Raw genomic sequence first — 16,323 nt, 5'->3', positions numbered from 1 at the left:
CTGCAGGGCAGCTCTGAACCCAAACGCATAATTTGTAGACACAGGATGTCATTTACGATTGCTTACCTCTCATTAAAACTAATCAGAGCGGCTTTCTGGCAAAAATTGATTTTTAATTGGAAAAGTTACATCTGTGAACCTGTTTCCCCCTGAAAAGCTGGGAGCTGATGGACAACGTCCTTGTTTGCTGAGAGCTTCAAGAGCTCTGAATGACCTTTTTTTCCTTCAGATGTTGGCCAAAATTAGCATTTAAAATATTTGTTTGTATGCTTTGAGGGATGATTTTAGTCAGAAAAGTTATTTTCCATTAAGAAACAAACCAAACTCGGGGGATGTTTTTGCTTGGCAGCTTGGGAAGCACATGGATGCTGGGATGCAAACAGGAGGCCAGGACCTTGCACTGCCTTCCACATTTCTCAGGTACTTTTCACCAGGGCTGTCACTGGCAGCACAAGGTGCAGCAATGTCACTTTTAATTAAAACCTTCTGTTTTACCTGCACACAGAACAGCTGCAGCATCCACAGCACGGGCCAGGGCTGAGGGATGGAAAAGGAGACATGGGCAATGGGGAGCCCACACAAAGCTGCTTTGTGCCATGAATCCCAGAAAACGCTGCTCACTTCTCCCTGGATGTGCTCTGGGCTGGTGGCCAGGTGGGGATCGGGCACAGGATGGGCTGGGAGGGCTTTTCCAGCCCGGATGATTCTGGCAGACAGCGGTGGGCTCCGGTTCTTCTGGCATTTCCGTGTGAAGAGCAGAGGAACACAAGCCCGTCCACAAAGAGCTGAAATTCCCTTGAACCTGCCCGGGTATCCCGAGCCCTCAGTGTGGATCCTGCAGAACAGGGATCACCTTCCCCCAGGGCTGGAAAGGGACCTGGCAAGGGCCCTCCCCTCCCCAAGGAGCCCTTTTGGGGTGATTATCCCAGGATATCGGGGCTGATGGGTTTAATTGGCTCCGTTTCATCCATCCCGGCTGAGCAGAGTGAGAATTCCCTTGGAAGCTGGAGGGTTCTGTCACAGCCCAGCCAGCCCTGGCTCTTCCCAGCCCTTCCACCCAAACTCAGCCAGGAACCTCGCAAAATTCGGGGAGCAGGGAGCGTTTCCAGGGCTGTGCTGGAGGTGGGAATGTCCCCATGAGGATAAGGACCTGGAATCTCCAGGTTTGCTCCAGCCTGGCACTGCCAGCTCCCCTCTCTTCCCTTCCCAAACACAGGTAAACCCTCACCTCCAAGGAGGGCGAGGTTGTTAATTAGATAACAACACCCAGGTTCTTTTAAACTGCTGAGCCTGGTGTCCAACGAGGGTTTATTTCTTTGTTTTGCTGAGATATTTTTCCCCAGAAATATCCTTGCAGGATGCGCCTCTGATTTTCCCGAGGATTTTCTGAAGACCCCAGGGAACAGAACTATTACCTGGAGTCACCTTTTTAAGATGCAGGCAGGAGACACAAAGCACCTCTGGAGTTTCAGCTCCTTTGGTGTTCTGCTCAGCACAGCTGAGCAAGAATTTATGCTGGCACCGAAGTTCTCAGAGCTCGGCTGCGCTATTTAAAACGGAATTTCATCCTAATGAGCCTAAAATAAAGCAATGTGTGGAAGGAGATTTCTCAGTATCCTCAGTTGGATCAGGGGCTTGGGAGGAGGAGGAAGAAGCTCCAAATCCAACCGAAGAGCACCCTCTCCTGGAGCTCTCCCGGCAGGAGCGCTCCTGCTGCCCAGCCCGGCTCCGCAGGGACAAGGTAAGAGAGAATCCTCTGCTCTGGAGAATCCTTCTCGTTCCATTTTCCACGGAAAACACAGATTATATTCACCCGCTTCTGTTTTTCTCTAGGTTTTCTATTAATTCATTAAAAATTACCAGAAGTGGGGGCTCAATTTGCTGCAAAAGGAGGTGTTAGTTCTGAAAGGTTCATTTTCAGCACGGTTTTGTGGTTACTGGAAGATCTTTCAGGTGGGTCACTCAGCAAATCGGGGTTAAGCGTTTTCTGTATCCAACAGATGCTTCATTTTGATCTATTTCCAAGATTAACATAAAAAGATACATTTTTTTCCCTATAGAAAAATAGCTTGTGGAGATACATTTTATTTTTTTACTGCTGTATGAGAAAATCCCTTTTATGGTTTTGATATTTTGCCTTCTTCAGGAAGATGCTCAGATTCGGTGGTGAAGTTTTCAATGCACATTTAAAATCGGCTCTCCACGAATACTCTGCCACGTTCTCTGGAATTCACAGATGAATGAATTTTTACAGGATTCCTGGAAAGCAAACACATCTGACCACGGGCAATATTAGCCTGATAAAGATTTAATTGTAAAATGACAACGAGCAGCAGTTGAAGTTCAGACAGTATTTCCCTGGCTGTCATTTCTGCGTGCAGACATTATTCTAATAGCAAATCCTCTCATCTTTGTTACCCTTTTCATGATCTTTTCAGTGCCTGAAAAAATCAAATACCAATATCTTGTGACACGAACACAAAGCAGAAGCCTTTTTTTCAGAAGGATTATATTTTCATATGTATATATGATACACACTTTTTTTTTTTAGTGGGTGACAGAGTTCATGAATAGCAGCATTGAGTTGTGATACCAAACCAAAATCCATCATTATTATTATTATTATTATTATTATTATTATTATTATTATTATTATTAATAATAATAATAATAATAATAATAATATTTCACACCAGGACTGGCCAAGCTAAATACCTGCTAACTAAGGACCAGTAAATTGGATTTTTTTAGCTGGAATATCCCAGGATGCTCTCTACAAGAGCAGTGTGCTCACAAAGCTGAAACTGATTTCTGATGAAGAACATGTGCAGTCACACTATTTCTCTGTGCCATATCTGAGTAAATTAAAATCTGCACACAATGAAAGTGTCTCCTACACTTTGTCCATCATTCTAACAATATCAAATGCCATCTACAGCATAAATAGGGATTTAACTCCTGCTCACCTGAATAATCCCACTAAACTCAGCCCAGGACTTTCCCTCCTGTAGCTCCAGTGGTGTGGGATGTGGTATTTAATAACTGCTGGATAATTATGGAGTACAAAAGGAATTCTCTTTCCATCTCCCAGCAGTTCATTTAGCTGAGGGAATCCTGTCAGAAGCTGGAGAGGGTTGCTGTACCAGCCAAGCAATGAGAAATGCTCCTGTCACTGGCCAGTGAAGCCCCCCTGTCTCTGAGCCCAGAAAGGTTTTTGTGGCACTGACAGGCACAGCTTGTCCTGCAGCCTTCCAGAAGCTTCTTCCAGAAGCACAGACCTCCTGAAGGATAGCAAGATTTACAGAGCAAAACTGCAGGCAGATTATTTTTTGTAAGCTTGGGAGTGCATGGATTAATAAATCCTGGATGTCCCAGCTCTCAGGAATTCCATTCTGTCTAAATTTCAGTTTTGTTTTCTCTTTCCCCTCCCCAGTAGAGCTGAACCTGGGAACAGCATCACTCAATGGCTCGTTAGTTTGATGAAGTGGCATAAGTGACTCCAGCTCCCGAGGGTACTCCCAGCTCCGGAACATTTACACATCCCCAGGGAATTCTGAAAAACACCACCAAGTCTTTAGGTACTGAATCACAGGCAACTATTTTGAATCTTTAATTTTTTTTTTTTTTCTATATTCTTTTCTATGAGGATGTCAGAACTAAAATATGGAATATGCTTTTCCCACTTGGTTCTTATTACTTGTAAAGCATTCAAAAGCTTCCAGAATAAAATTACCTCTATGCCCTGCCAGGGAGCAGGCAGAGCTCCACGGAGTATCAAGGGAGTCCCTCTGCTGGTGTTGCTTTCCATTTTTAACCCAAATATAATCATAAAAATGACTAAATGTGAGGCTGGAGCTGTACAGCCTTAGATTCAGCATTTATTTGTTATCATGTTCATCCCAGTGGAGTTTTACTGTATTTTTATATTTATACCAAAAAAAAGTGCTGAAATATATTCCATAAATTAAGGAGTTCATTTTCAGGTGTGACATATTCATCATCACCACCACCATCATCATCATGTGAGTTTGTTTTAAAACTTTGCTCATATGAGAGCAGCCAATTTGCATTTAGGGGGAAAAAAAAAAATATTTGAGAGAGAAATGCAAAGAGAGAAGAGGTGCAGGAAGCTGAATTCAACCCTGAAATAACAGCCCTTACTCTTTTATCCCAGCTGCACATTTTCCATGGGGGGAAAGGCACTGAGGCACATTTAACCCCATAAACACCTGACATTTCCCCTGGGTGGATTCGGGTCTGAGTCCTGACAGTGAAGAATTCAACAACTCAACAAAAATACATTTCTGTTTTGTTCCAGTATTCGTTTCAGGCTTAATCACAGTTGTCAATGTGCTATTGCAGTGAATAACATTTTCATATTGAGTTATTTTACAGCTCCTACAGCAGTAAGGAATATCTTAGGGTACCAACTGATTGTTTTGGCTTTATTTATTGTACAGGAAAGCAATGACATTGAAAATATTGTATAAACAGAAAATACACTGAACAGCAAAATCCCTACCCTGCTTTATGAATTGAAATGACATTATTTTAAAACATTAAAAAAAAATCATAATTATATGTTCTCAACACAGAGACAAATTACCTATTATTTTAACATAATTAATTTGAGCTCAGAGCATTTATGTTGCTGTTTGTGTCATTATCCATCAAAATGCTAAAAATTGGAGGTTGAATCTTTAAGTTTTTCCTCCAAATCTGTCATTTGTTTGTCTCCACCTTCAATACCTGAAAGTTTTAATTACAATTGACATTTCAGTTCATTGTCTGTCCCTTAGGCCACATTTCCAACCTCGCTTGTGATGATCTTGTACCGGGGCCTTCAAGAGAGAGCTCTCCCTCTTCAGTGACCTCAGCCTTGTAACCAAGTTTCTGTTCTTTCCCTCTGATAGGGATGTGTTTTGAGGCTTTTTTTGCATTGGTATATCCTGATCATTTATTTGTTTATACTGTTGATAAATGCATTTTTCTCTCATAAACACACCCTCCTCCATCTGCTGTGAAAGGCAAGGGGAACAATGAATGGTGTATTTCAAGGGTCAGGGCTTGTTCTCCTGGCTGGCTGAACAGGTACCTCTCTTCCCAGAACCTGGATCGGCTTGGGCTGGGTTTTCTCTGTGCTCAGGGTGGGATCTGCTGCTCCTGTGTGGTCTGGGGCAACAGGAGATGGATGGAAGCTCAAGTCCAGCCATTTCTTGTTGTCCTGTCTCCAGGAGAGCACTGAGGCCACAGCTGTCCAAACTGTGCCAGGGAATGCCTGTGTCCGAGGCTCTGATCAGCTCTGACTTTTTTATGCCTCTGATTTCTTTTTTCCCTTGTCTCTCATGATTGACATTTGTCTGTTCTGGGCCTTGTTTGCTTGCTCTGCACTTGTGGGGAGCCTGGAGCAGTGCGGTGTTTTCATGTCAGCCGGGTTAAGGGTGAGGAACATTACACATGCACACTGATTTATGCCTCAGAGGCTGCAAATCGTGTCAAGTGTGATCTCAGCACAGCTCTGCTCCATGACTCAAGCACTCGGTGCAATGTTACACTCTCAGACATCAATCCTCAGCCAGGCAAGGGAGAACTCCTCCAGAGCATCCATAAAGTCCTGGGCTGGGAGAGTTGTTAGTTATTCATGAGATAATAATGGTGTTTGCAATGTTCATGCCAAAGCCAGAATCCCATAATCACTGAGGCTGGAAAAGACCTCCAAGCTGTGCCCATCCCCACCCTGTCCCCAGAGCCCTGAGTGCCACCTCCAGCCCTTCCTGGGACACCTCCAGGGATGGGCACTGCAAACCTCCCTGGGCAGCCCCTGCCAAGGCCTGACTGCCCTTTCCAGCAACAAATTCCTCCTGATGTACAACCTCAGCCTCCCCGGCTCGATTTTTATCCCAGACCTTCCATAATTCTGCTCTGCAGGGCCATATGTCAGGAGCTCCTGTGGACAGCTGTGGGTCTGAAAGCTGCTGTTCTCCCAAAGGCACAGCAATTCCTTCAATATTTCAAGCTCTGCGTTGTGTTGAAGTTGGTGCCAGAAATGGCTTTTCTTCTTCTGACCATCCCTGAAAAACAAAGCTCAGAGAGAGGGATCTGACAGTCAGAATTCCCTTGGGATACCGAAGTCCTTGACCCTCAGGCTCCTGCCCAGCCACTTGTGCCACAGGTGCCTCTCTGCCTCTGCTTTTAACCACGTGTGGCTGCCACGACCTGAGAAACCTTTCCCAGCACAGCCATTACCAAAATTCAGGAATCCCTGTAAGAAGCATTAATTTGACCCCACCTTCTCCCTGAAGGAAAGGAGGCTGAGAATTCCCGGCTGAGCCCCATTAGCAGCGTGCTGGGAAATCCCAGAGGTGGGAAGCACAGCACAGAGCCCTTCCCTCCCCGAGGCCTGCAGCCTTTGCCAGCCCAGGGAGCTGAGCAGGGCAGTTTGTGAGCGCTTTCTGCAGGAAGGAAGGATGGAAGCGGTGCAGGGAATTCCTCTTCGCGATGCCACAGCGGCTCAGCCCACCTGAATCTTCTGGATGTTCATTTAACACATCCCGTTAGCACTGTTCGATTAATAACGCAGCAAGGAACGCACCGGGCACAGCGGGGGTGAAGGCTGGAGGTGCGGGCACGGCTCTGGGGCCGGGCACAGCTCCGGGGTTCAGGCCGGGGGCCGGGCACAGCTCTGGGGCACGGCTCTGGGGCCGGGCACAGCTCTGGGGCACGGCTCTGGGGCACGGCTCTGGGGCCGGGCACAGCTCTGGGGTTCAGGCCGGGGGCCGGGCAGGGCTCTGGGGCCGGGCACAGCTCTGGGGTTCAGGCCGGGGCCGGGCACAGCTCTGGGGCACGGCTCTGGGGCCGGGCAGGGTTCGGGGTTCAGGCCGGGGGCCGGGCACAGCTCTGGGGCCGGGCAGGGCTCTGGGGTTCAGGCCGGGGCCGGGCACAGCTCTGGGGCACGGCTCTGGGGCCGGGCACAGCTCTGGGGCACAGCTCTGGGGCCGGGCACAGCTCTGGGGCACAGCTCTGGGGCACGGCTCTGGGGCCGGGCAGGGTTCGGGGTTCAGCCGCGCCGCTCCGCTGCCTCGGGGCGCTGCCTGCCCGGGGCCGCTGACGGCCGGCACCGCCGCAGCCTCGCGGCCGCCACTGAGCATGCTCGGCTCCCGCACATCCGCCGGCGCCCGGCGGCCGAGCAGCGGCAGCGAAGCCGGTGCCGGTGCCGGTGCCGGCGGGCTCGGCCCGCGCAGGAGGCGGCGGCGGGGCCGCCATGAACCGCGGCGGGGCGGGGGCGGCGCCCGCCTTCCCCGGCCCCGTGCAGTGTAAGTGCTGCGCCATGCGCGCTCCGGGGCCCGCGCCGCGCCAGCGCGGGGGAGCCGGGGCCTGCCCGGGCCCCGAAACCTGAGTAGCGCATGAAACGGGCGGGAGCGGAGCCCGGGAACCTGGCTGGGGGGCGGGGGGGAACCCGGGAACCTGCGTGAGCGCCGCGGGCACCGGGCGGGCGGGGCCGGACAGCGGCCAGGGGGTACCGGGCACCGGTCAGTGCCCCAGGACAGCGGCCAGGGGGTACCGGGCACCGGTCAGTGCCCCAGGACAGCGGCCAGGGGGTACCGGGCACCGGTCAGTGCCCAAGGACAGCGGCCAGGGGGTACCGGGCACCGGTCAGTGCCCCAGGACAGCGGCCAGGGGGTACCGGGCACCGGTCAGTGCCCAAGGACAGCGGCCAGGGGGTACCGGGCACCGGTCAGTGCCCCAGGACAGCGGCCAGGGGGTACCGGGCGGTGCTCCGTGGGTCCTGGGTGATGGTCCATGCGTGCCCGGTAGTGGTCCGTGGGTCCCGGGCGGTGGTCCATGGATCTGGGGTGATGGATGCTCCGTGAGCAGCGCTCCGTGGTCCTGGGGCATTGCCCACGCTCCGTGGGCGCTGGATGGGTCCCTGTGTCCCCCGAGGCTCCGTGTGGCGATGCCGCAGGCACTGGGCGAGTGCCCCCGCGGGACCCCGAGCCCTCTGGGGATGCGTGCCCCCGTCCCGCAGTGCCCCGCGGCTCGGGCAGCAGGATGTCCCTGTGCCAGCCGGAGCAGTGTCACCCATCGCCATCCCCCGGGCCGAGCTGACCGCGCCGTGTCCCCGCAGTCCCCGGCAGCACCACGGTGCTGGTGGAGCTGACACCCGACATCCACATCTGCGGCATCTGCAAGCAGCAGTTCAACAACCTGGACGCCTTCGTGGGGCACAAGCAGAGCGGCTGCCAGCTCACCAGTGCCACGGCCGGCGCCACCAGCACCGTCCAGTTCGTGTCCGAGGAGACCGTGCCAAGCACACAGGCTCAGAGCACGAGCAGGACCATCGCCTCCGAGACACAAACCATCACAGGTACCCAAACCATCACAGGTACCAAGCCATCACAGGTACCCAAACCTTCCATCACAGGTACCCAACCATCACAGGTACCAAGCCATCACAGGTACCCAAACCTTCCTTCACAGGTACCCAAACCATCACAGGTACCCAAACCATCACAGGTACCCAAGCCATCACAGGTACCCAAGCCATCACAGGTACCCAAACCTTCCTTCACAGGTACCCAAACCTTCCTTCACAGGTACCCAAACCATCACAGGTACCCAAACCATCACAGGTACCAAGCCATCACAGGTACCCAAACCTTCCTTCACAGGTACCCAAACCTTCCATCACAGGTACCCAAGCCATCACAGGTACCCAAGCCATCACAGGTACCCAAACCTTCCTTCACAGGTACCCAACCATCACAGGTACCCAAACCATCACAGATACCCAAACCTTCCTTCACAGGTACCCAAACCTTCCTTCACAGGTACCCAAACCTTCCTTCACAGGTACCCAACCATCACAGGTACCCAAACCATCACAGGTACCCAAACCTTCCTTCACAGGTACCCAAACCATCACAGGTACCCAAACCTTCCTTCACAGGTACCCAACCATCACAGGTACCCAAATCATCACAGGTACCCAAACCTTCCTTCACAGGTACCCAAACCTTCCTTCACAGGTACCCAAACCATCACAGGTACCCAAACCTTCCTTCACAAGTACCCAAACCATCACAGGTACCCAAACCTTCCTTCACAGGTACCCAAACCATCACAGGTACCCAAACCTTCCTTCACAGGTACCCAACCATCACAGGTACCCAAATCATCACAGGTACCCAAACCTTCCTTCACAGGTACCCAAACCTTCCTTCACAGGTACCCAAACCATCACAGGTACCCAAACCATCACAGGTACCCAAATCATCACAGGTACCCAAACCATCACAGGTACCCAAACCTTCCTTCACAGGTACCCAAATCATCACAGGTACCCAAACCTTCCTTCACAGGTACCCAAACCATCACAGGTACCCAAACCTCCTCAGGTACCCAAACCTTCCTTCACAGGTACCCAAGCCTCCTCAGGTACCCAAACCTTCCTTCACAGGTACCCAAACCTTCCTTCACAGGTACCCAAACCATCACAGGTACCCAAACCTTCCTTCACAGGTACCCAAACCATCACAGGTACCCAAACCTTCCTTCACAGGTACCCAAACCATCACAGGTACCCAAACCTTCCTTCACAGGTACCCAAACCTCCTCAGGTACCCAACCATCACAGGCACTGCCATGTCACCTGCCAGGTGCCAGCCCTCTGTCCCTGTGTCCCCATCACCCAGCTGAAATAGCCATTTTCACATCAGCTGTCATGGAACCAAGGAAATGAAATAGTGCTGCGCTGCCTTCTTGGGTTTGTTATAACAATAGTTGCTTAATTTGCTAATTGAGATACAAGTTCTCTCAGAGAATTGCTCAATCTATTGTGTTGTGAAACCAGCTTGTGCAAATTAATTAAAACTGTCGATACTTATAAAAAATACTGAAATTATTATGCATTTTAATTTTTTTTTGAGAGTGCTCTAGATGGAAAACAGACCCAGAATTGCTGTCAGGCACCCATCCAGACCTTTTTATGTGAGAACACTGCATTCCCTAACATTGCTCCCACAACTAATTGGCAGGAAAAATATTACTCAAAATTTCTGCCTATGTGAAGACTCGAGTGAGGTCCCGATCCCGGAGACATTTAAATAAAATTAGGATTTTGTTCCGTGTGTGAAGGTTTGCCCTTCTATATTTAGTGTTGTTTTATTTTGGTGTGGGACTTCACTAAACCCCGAGTTATTTGACTCTAATTTGGATAGACAGGTTAAGGCAGGGAATCTGGAAGAGCAGTGAAACAAACTGAATTCAGGGCCCACTTCCAGGAATTTTTGTATTATAATCCCTCAACTCACTGTGGGTTTTGGGTGAGTCATTTTTCTGCTTCATATTTACTCATCTTTAAAATGAGGACAGTTCTATCCATTTGCCCTTTCGGGCTATAGTGTTGTTTAATTGATTTAAAAGCTGCTACTTTGGCTGAGATATTTTCACCTGTTATTCTTGTGAGTAACAGCTAAAAACAGTGGAGTTGAAAGAGGCTGAACTTTTTTAACAATCACAAAAATAATTTGTGGAGAACGTTTGCCATATAAATCATGATATTTTTTTCTCATTTGGGCTATAACACAAACAGAGTTGCAAAACAAATATATCTTTATTTGGTATTTGGAAGAGAAAAACATTTTTCCTCCTCCCCCAGGTAAATAGGAACCCAGAAACAGGAATGTTGCTGGGAAAACAAAACAAAAACAGAATAGAGAATTCATTAAATTAGACAATAATTAGATTTTCCTTTTTATCTGATTAGAGAAGATAATGCTCTCACATGAAGTTTTTTGTGTGTTTAGTTTCTGCCCCAGAGTTTGTTTTTGAGCATGGCTACCAAACCTACCTGCCCAGCGAGAGCACAGAGCCTCCAGCTGCTGCTGTCGTCTCTACACCACCAAAAGCAAGGTCCAAGAAATCCTCCTCCTCCTCCTCACTGCCACTGAAGAAACTCAGCTGCCTGTACCCAGGTGAGATGAGCATTGTACCTGCTGCCTTTTCATTTTAACGTGGAGAGCTTTCCTGTGATGACATGCAGGAGATCTGATACCTGCAGCAGTGCTGGAGTGAGTTGCCTCTAAGGGGAAGCATTAGAAAACTCAAGTTCACAGGTGAGCTGGTCACTGTTTGAAGTAGATGTGAGTGAGCAAGATGAGGAATTAATTTTTTGTTTACAGTGGATTTTAAAGAAAACACTGTTGAAAATAAACATGTACAGATTGTGGTAATGAATTTTTATTATTTTTTCTAGATTTTCCATGAATTTAATGATGTTTATCTTACTGTTTTCAGGTTGCCAGTTCAAGACTTCCTATGGTATGAAGGATTTGGAACGTCACCGGCGAACACACACAGGTTTATATTCCTATATTTTCTTCTGGCTTGGTGTTCTCCTTTCAGCGTTTTCACAAAAGCCATTTTCCTATGAAGTAATGTCACTATCAACAGGATGCAGATGTGTCTGTACCTTGTAGTGTTGTCCTGCCTGTTGGGGACATGGACATGTCACAGCTGTGACAATGGAGCACGGGAGGTTGATTTGAGGCACGGTTCAACTCCTGAGTGCACACCCTGTGTTCATCAGGGTGCAGAGTGCTGGGAGTGCACACACCTGCTTTGCTCTTTATATTAAAGCAATTCCATGATTTTAGCTCCCAGTTTTGGAGCTGCACAGGGAGAAGGCTCCAAAGGCTCTGCTGTTTGTTGCAGCTACGCCTGCAGCCTCGTGCCCAGCTCCTACAAACGCATCCCTTTCCTGCTCAGCGTTCAGTCCGTGCTTTCTGCTGTAGCACCGCTTCCTCTCCATGCCTAGCCCTGAGTGTGAGTGCTGCTGTTGCAGGAGACAAGCCCCACAAGTGCGAGGTGTGCAGCAAGTGCTTCAGCCGCAAGGACAAGCTGAAGATGCACATGCGCTCGCACACGGGCGTGAAGCCCTACAAGTGCAAGCACTGCGAGTACGCGGCGGCCGACAGCAGCAGCCTCAACAAGCACCAGCGCATCCACTCCAACGAGCGCCCCTTCAAGTGCCAGATCTGCCCCTACGCCAGCCGCAACTCCAGCCAGCTCACCGTGCACCTGCGCTCGCACACAGGTGGGGCCGTGCTCACATCCACGGCTGTAGGGGTTGGAGGGTCACAGAGGTGGTTTTAGGTCATGGACAGGTATCCAGACACCTAAAGGAATGATTTGATTTTCCAGCAAGTCCCCCTTCAAGTGCCAGATCTGCCCCTAAGCCAGCAAAGCTCCAGCCTGTGCTCGCACACAGGTGGGGTCATGCTCACATCCACACCTGTAGGGGTTGGAGGGTCACAGAGGTGGTTTTAGGTCATGGACAGGTATCCAGACACCTAAAATGGATGATTTGAGTTCCCAGGGAGCACCCCTTCAAGCACCAGATCTGCCCCTAAGCCAGCTCAGCTCCAGCCTGAGCTCACACAGGTGGCGTTTTACTCACATCCACACCTGTAGGGGTTGGAGGGTCACAGAGATGGATTTAGGTCATGGACAGGTATCCAGATTCCCAAAAGGGATGATCTGAGTTCCCAGCAAGTCCCCCGTCAAGCACCAGATCTGCCCCTACACCAGCTCAGCTCCAGGCAGCTCACCATGCACCTGCGCTCGCACACGGGTGGGGCTGTGCCCTCCTCACCTGGGCAGGTGAGCCCTGAGTGAGCACACTGGTATTTCCAGCAGAATCCAATTTCTGTGCCATTCAATATTCCAGTAGCTGGGAAGGGATTTTAGGCTGACCTTTCTTTTTGGCATTTCTCATGTTAAGCAATTGAATTATGCTAAAACTCAAGCTTTAGTTTTGTTGTTTCTTCTATTTCTCCAAAATTAATATTTTTCTTTTCTTGTAAAAGGACTTTCATTTGCTGAAAAGAGGCACAAGAATTTTGAAAGTAGTCATTTCATCCTTGTTAGGTTAGAAAGTGTCATGCACACACCCAATTTTAGAAGAAAAGTAAGACTGGGATGTAGAATGTATTGCTTACTGGAATTAAATTAATAATCTTCTTGAAGGTGAGCGTAATCCCCATTGCTCAGAGCGAGGTCATCTTCACGGAATTAGACACTAAACATCAGCTTCCTGTTAATTTGAATGAAACTACTCTTAGAATTCATAATCCTATGGTCAGACACAAGTTTTTATCTAAATCCTGTCAGTGTCAGTTAGGGATGGGCAGAAATGGAAAGAAATACAGAGTAGGCCACTCTTTAAACAAACAAAACCAGCATTTGCTATATTATTTTTCATATATTTTGCTGCCCTGTATATGAAAATTAAGTCATTGAAATATGAACTGTGCCTTCATCAGCAAAGCAGATAAAAATTCAGTAGCTGAGTGTGCAGCTGAGGCTGTAAAATAAACTAGATGAACAAACAGTGTATCTTCATTAATAAAGTCTGTTTAATACAGACAGTACACCATGTATCTCAATTATTAAACAGATACAGGGATTAGCACAGTAGGCCACAACTTGATTTAAAAAATATGTAGCTAAACCTATGACATATGTAGCTGGATAAGCAAATTATGCAAAATTATACAGCTCTCACAAACTCTATAAAATATTAACTTCTAAAATAAATCAGCCATTTGCAGTTTGATTATTAAAGAGGATAAATGCTTGTTGAACTAAATACACTTTCTTTTTCCTCCTCTCACCAAGAGTGTTGTAGAACCTAATAACACAACTCTTGCACTTGTTCAAAACAATGCCTACCTACAGACTTCAGGCTCAGGTATTTTAGAGAGCTGTATTTTTAGATTAAAGAAAGAAAAGGGACTAGTTATTTAGTTAGGTTGCTAAGTGTGCTTTGGATTTTTATTTTAATGGCTTTAGAACAGACTGCCTGGAATTGATTAGGGATTAGCACAGCTCCACCTTAACGTGGTCGTGGATATTGTGACACCAGCCCAGAAATGCAGAAAATGCCAAATAATGGTTTTAGATCCAAGCGTGTCAGACCAGGTGATAATGCCGTGTCACGAAATTTCTCTTGGCTCTGAGAGCACCTTGTGGGTTCAGGACGAGGCAGCTGAACGGGATCCATCCCAGCAGCGTGTGCTGGTGTCACCTGTGCCTTCTGTTGGCAGGAGATGCCCCTTTCCAGTGCCAGATGTGCCCCGCCAAGTTCAAGATCAACTCGGACCTGAAGCGGCACCTGCGGGTGCACTCGGGGGAGAAGCCCTACAAGTGCGAGTTCTGCGAGGTGCGCTGCGCCATGAAGGGCAACCTGAAATCCCACGTGCGCATCAAGCACAGCATGGAGAACACCCTCAAGTGCCCCGAGTGTGACTTCCAGTGCGGCAACAAGACCAGCCTGCGGCACCACATCCGCAGCCACCAGCCCGAGCAGCCCGTGAAGTGCTCCGAGTGCAGCTACTCGTGCTCCAGCAAGGCGGCCCTGAAGGTGCACGAGCGCATCCACGGCAAGGAGCGGCCCTTCAAGTGCGAGTTCTGCAGCTTCGACACCAAGCAGCGCAGCAACCTCACCACCCACGTCCGCAAGGCCCACGGAGACAAGGCCAAGGGCAAGAGGCACTCGCTGGACAAGAAGGAAGGGGAGAGGCCGAAGCAGGGCGGCTCCAGGCAAGTGGCCAAGCTGGACGCCAAGAAGGCCTTTAAGTGCGACCTGTGCGACGCGTCCTTCGTGCGGGAGGATTCTCTGCGCAGCCACAAGAAGCAGCACAGCCTGTACGGCGCCAAGAACGGCGAGCTGGCTGTGCTGCAGCTCCAGATGGATCCCGGCCGCCAGCCCGGCGCCCCCATCGCCGTCAGTCACCTCCAGGTGCCTCTTCAGGCCGCTCAGGTGTCCCCGTACAATGAGGGGAGAGTCAAGATCATCGTGGGCCACCAGGTGCCTCAGACCAACAGCGTGGTGCAGGCGGCCTCGGTGAACGTGGTGCCCCCGGCCCTGCTGGGCGCGGGGCAGGAGGAGGTGCTGGGCAGCGGCCGCCTGCAGCTGCTGGGCCAGGTCAGCGTGCTGGCCCCGGCCACAGGGGCCACGGGGGCCGCGGGGCCGGGGGCAGAGCCGGCCGTGCTGCTGGGTGGCCACGAGCAGGGCGAGGGCAGCGCTCTGCACCAGGCCCTGCTGCCCGCTGCCGCCCCTGAGCCACCCCCCGGGCAGGCCTTCATCGCCAGCTCCGCCATCAGCTGCTCCGACCTGGAGGGGCTCAACGCCCTCATCCAGGAGGGAGCCACCGAGGTGACCGTGGTCAGTGACGGGGGACAGAGCATCACCGTGTCCACAGCTGCTCCTCCTCCTCCCATCTTCTCGTCCTCTTCCCACAGCGAGGGCCCCAAGCAGACCTATTCCATCATCCAGAGCGGGGCCCACACGGCCCTGCTGTGTCCTGCGGACTCCATCCCCGATTAGGCACGGGATGCTCTGGACACTGTTCTCTCCTGGGGCACTGCTGAGCCTGGGGAATGCACAGGACGCGACTGAGTGCAGGATTTGTCCTCCAGAGCCAAATACCTTCCACTTCCATGCCGTGTTTGTCTGTACACTGAAGCATCTTGTGTGTGTGAGGAGGGTGTGTTTGTATTTCTGTGCCTCCGTTGCAATCGGTCTCTGCTCCTTGGAAAATCCAAGCAGCTGTCACCAGTGTCCCCAGGCAGTGGCATCCCTGAGCATGGCTCTTGTGAAAGCAGAAATCCTCACCTTGTGCTGAATTGTTTGGTGCACACGCAAGAGGATCTCTGAGCCATTGTGGAGGTTGGATAAGTGAGGTGTCAGTCCTGTGCTCAGTGTGCCCCCGGAGCCCTAAGGGAGCCCTGCTGGCTCTGCTCCAGCCCAGGTGAGCTCCGAGGGGCTGTGCTCAGTGCCTGGAGAAATTGGTGGCACCTGGCACTTGAGATGTTTGTGCAGAGACCAGGTGGTTGTTTTTAGAAAGCAAAAGAATGTTGTCCCTCTCTCAGTAGTAACTAACTTTGTTTAGCAACAACACAAATCATCTCTGGCATGGTGATGGCTGTCAGAGGTGCCTGTGAATTTAAAACAACTGGAAATATATTTTTTACAAACACTACTTACCTTCTGTTTTTATTTTCATGCTGCCTGTTGGGAGTTGCATGGGTGGTAAAAGTGCACTACAGTTTGGGTGTTCTTTTCACATTAAAGATTGAATTTAATTTAAAATTAAAAAAAATCTAATCTAAGGTCTGTCACTCCAGCAGAAATTCAGGTTGGATCACAAGGAGATGGTAATTATATTTATAATAATATTATAAATATTTATATAGTTATAATAAATATTTAATTTTATACTTTAAATATATAAATATATTAAAATAATTAAATTGTAAATA

At 49.8% G+C, this 16,323-nt stretch overlaps 1 protein-coding gene and 2 long non-coding RNA genes across 3 annotated transcripts; 2 read left to right on the top strand and 1 right to left on the bottom strand.

The window, feature by feature from the left end:
- Window positions 1-655: 655 nt before the first annotated feature.
- On the top strand, window positions 656-2,598 carry LOC111938439 (uncharacterized). The gene is made up of 3 exons (XR_015276940.1): window positions 656-1,741; window positions 1,834-1,953; window positions 2,147-2,598. It is a non-coding gene; the product is annotated as an uncharacterized LOC111938439 (long non-coding RNA).
- A 1,826-nt stretch (window positions 2,599-4,424) lies between these two features.
- Window positions 4,425-7,097, bottom strand: LOC147650114 (uncharacterized). Its single transcript, XR_015276941.1, has 2 exons — window positions 6,290-7,097; window positions 4,425-6,071 (listed from the first exon to the last, which is right to left on the bottom strand). It is a non-coding gene; the product is annotated as an uncharacterized LOC147650114 (long non-coding RNA).
- Window positions 7,098-7,178: 81 nt separating this feature from the next.
- Window positions 7,179-16,043, top strand: ZFP64 (ZFP64 zinc finger protein). The gene is made up of 6 exons (XM_086852763.1): window positions 7,179-7,313; window positions 8,126-8,365; window positions 10,806-10,973; window positions 11,296-11,358; window positions 11,843-12,094; window positions 14,106-16,043. The coding sequence occupies exons 1-6, from the start codon at window positions 7,262-7,264 to the stop codon at window positions 15,386-15,388; spliced, it is 2,058 nt and encodes a 685-aa protein (XP_086708889.1). The 5' UTR covers window positions 7,179-7,261; the 3' UTR covers window positions 15,389-16,043.
- The last annotated feature ends 280 nt before the right edge of the window (window positions 16,044-16,323 follow it).

Source organism: Cyanistes caeruleus, chromosome 16, assembly GCF_971803275.1.
Source record: "Cyanistes caeruleus chromosome 16, bCyaCae1.hap1.1, whole genome shotgun sequence".
NCBI classification, from domain to species: Eukaryota; Metazoa; Chordata; class Aves; order Passeriformes; family Paridae; genus Cyanistes; species Cyanistes caeruleus.
The sequence above is the reverse complement of the archived record's forward strand: the minus strand, read 5'-3'. Positions and strand labels throughout refer to the sequence as shown.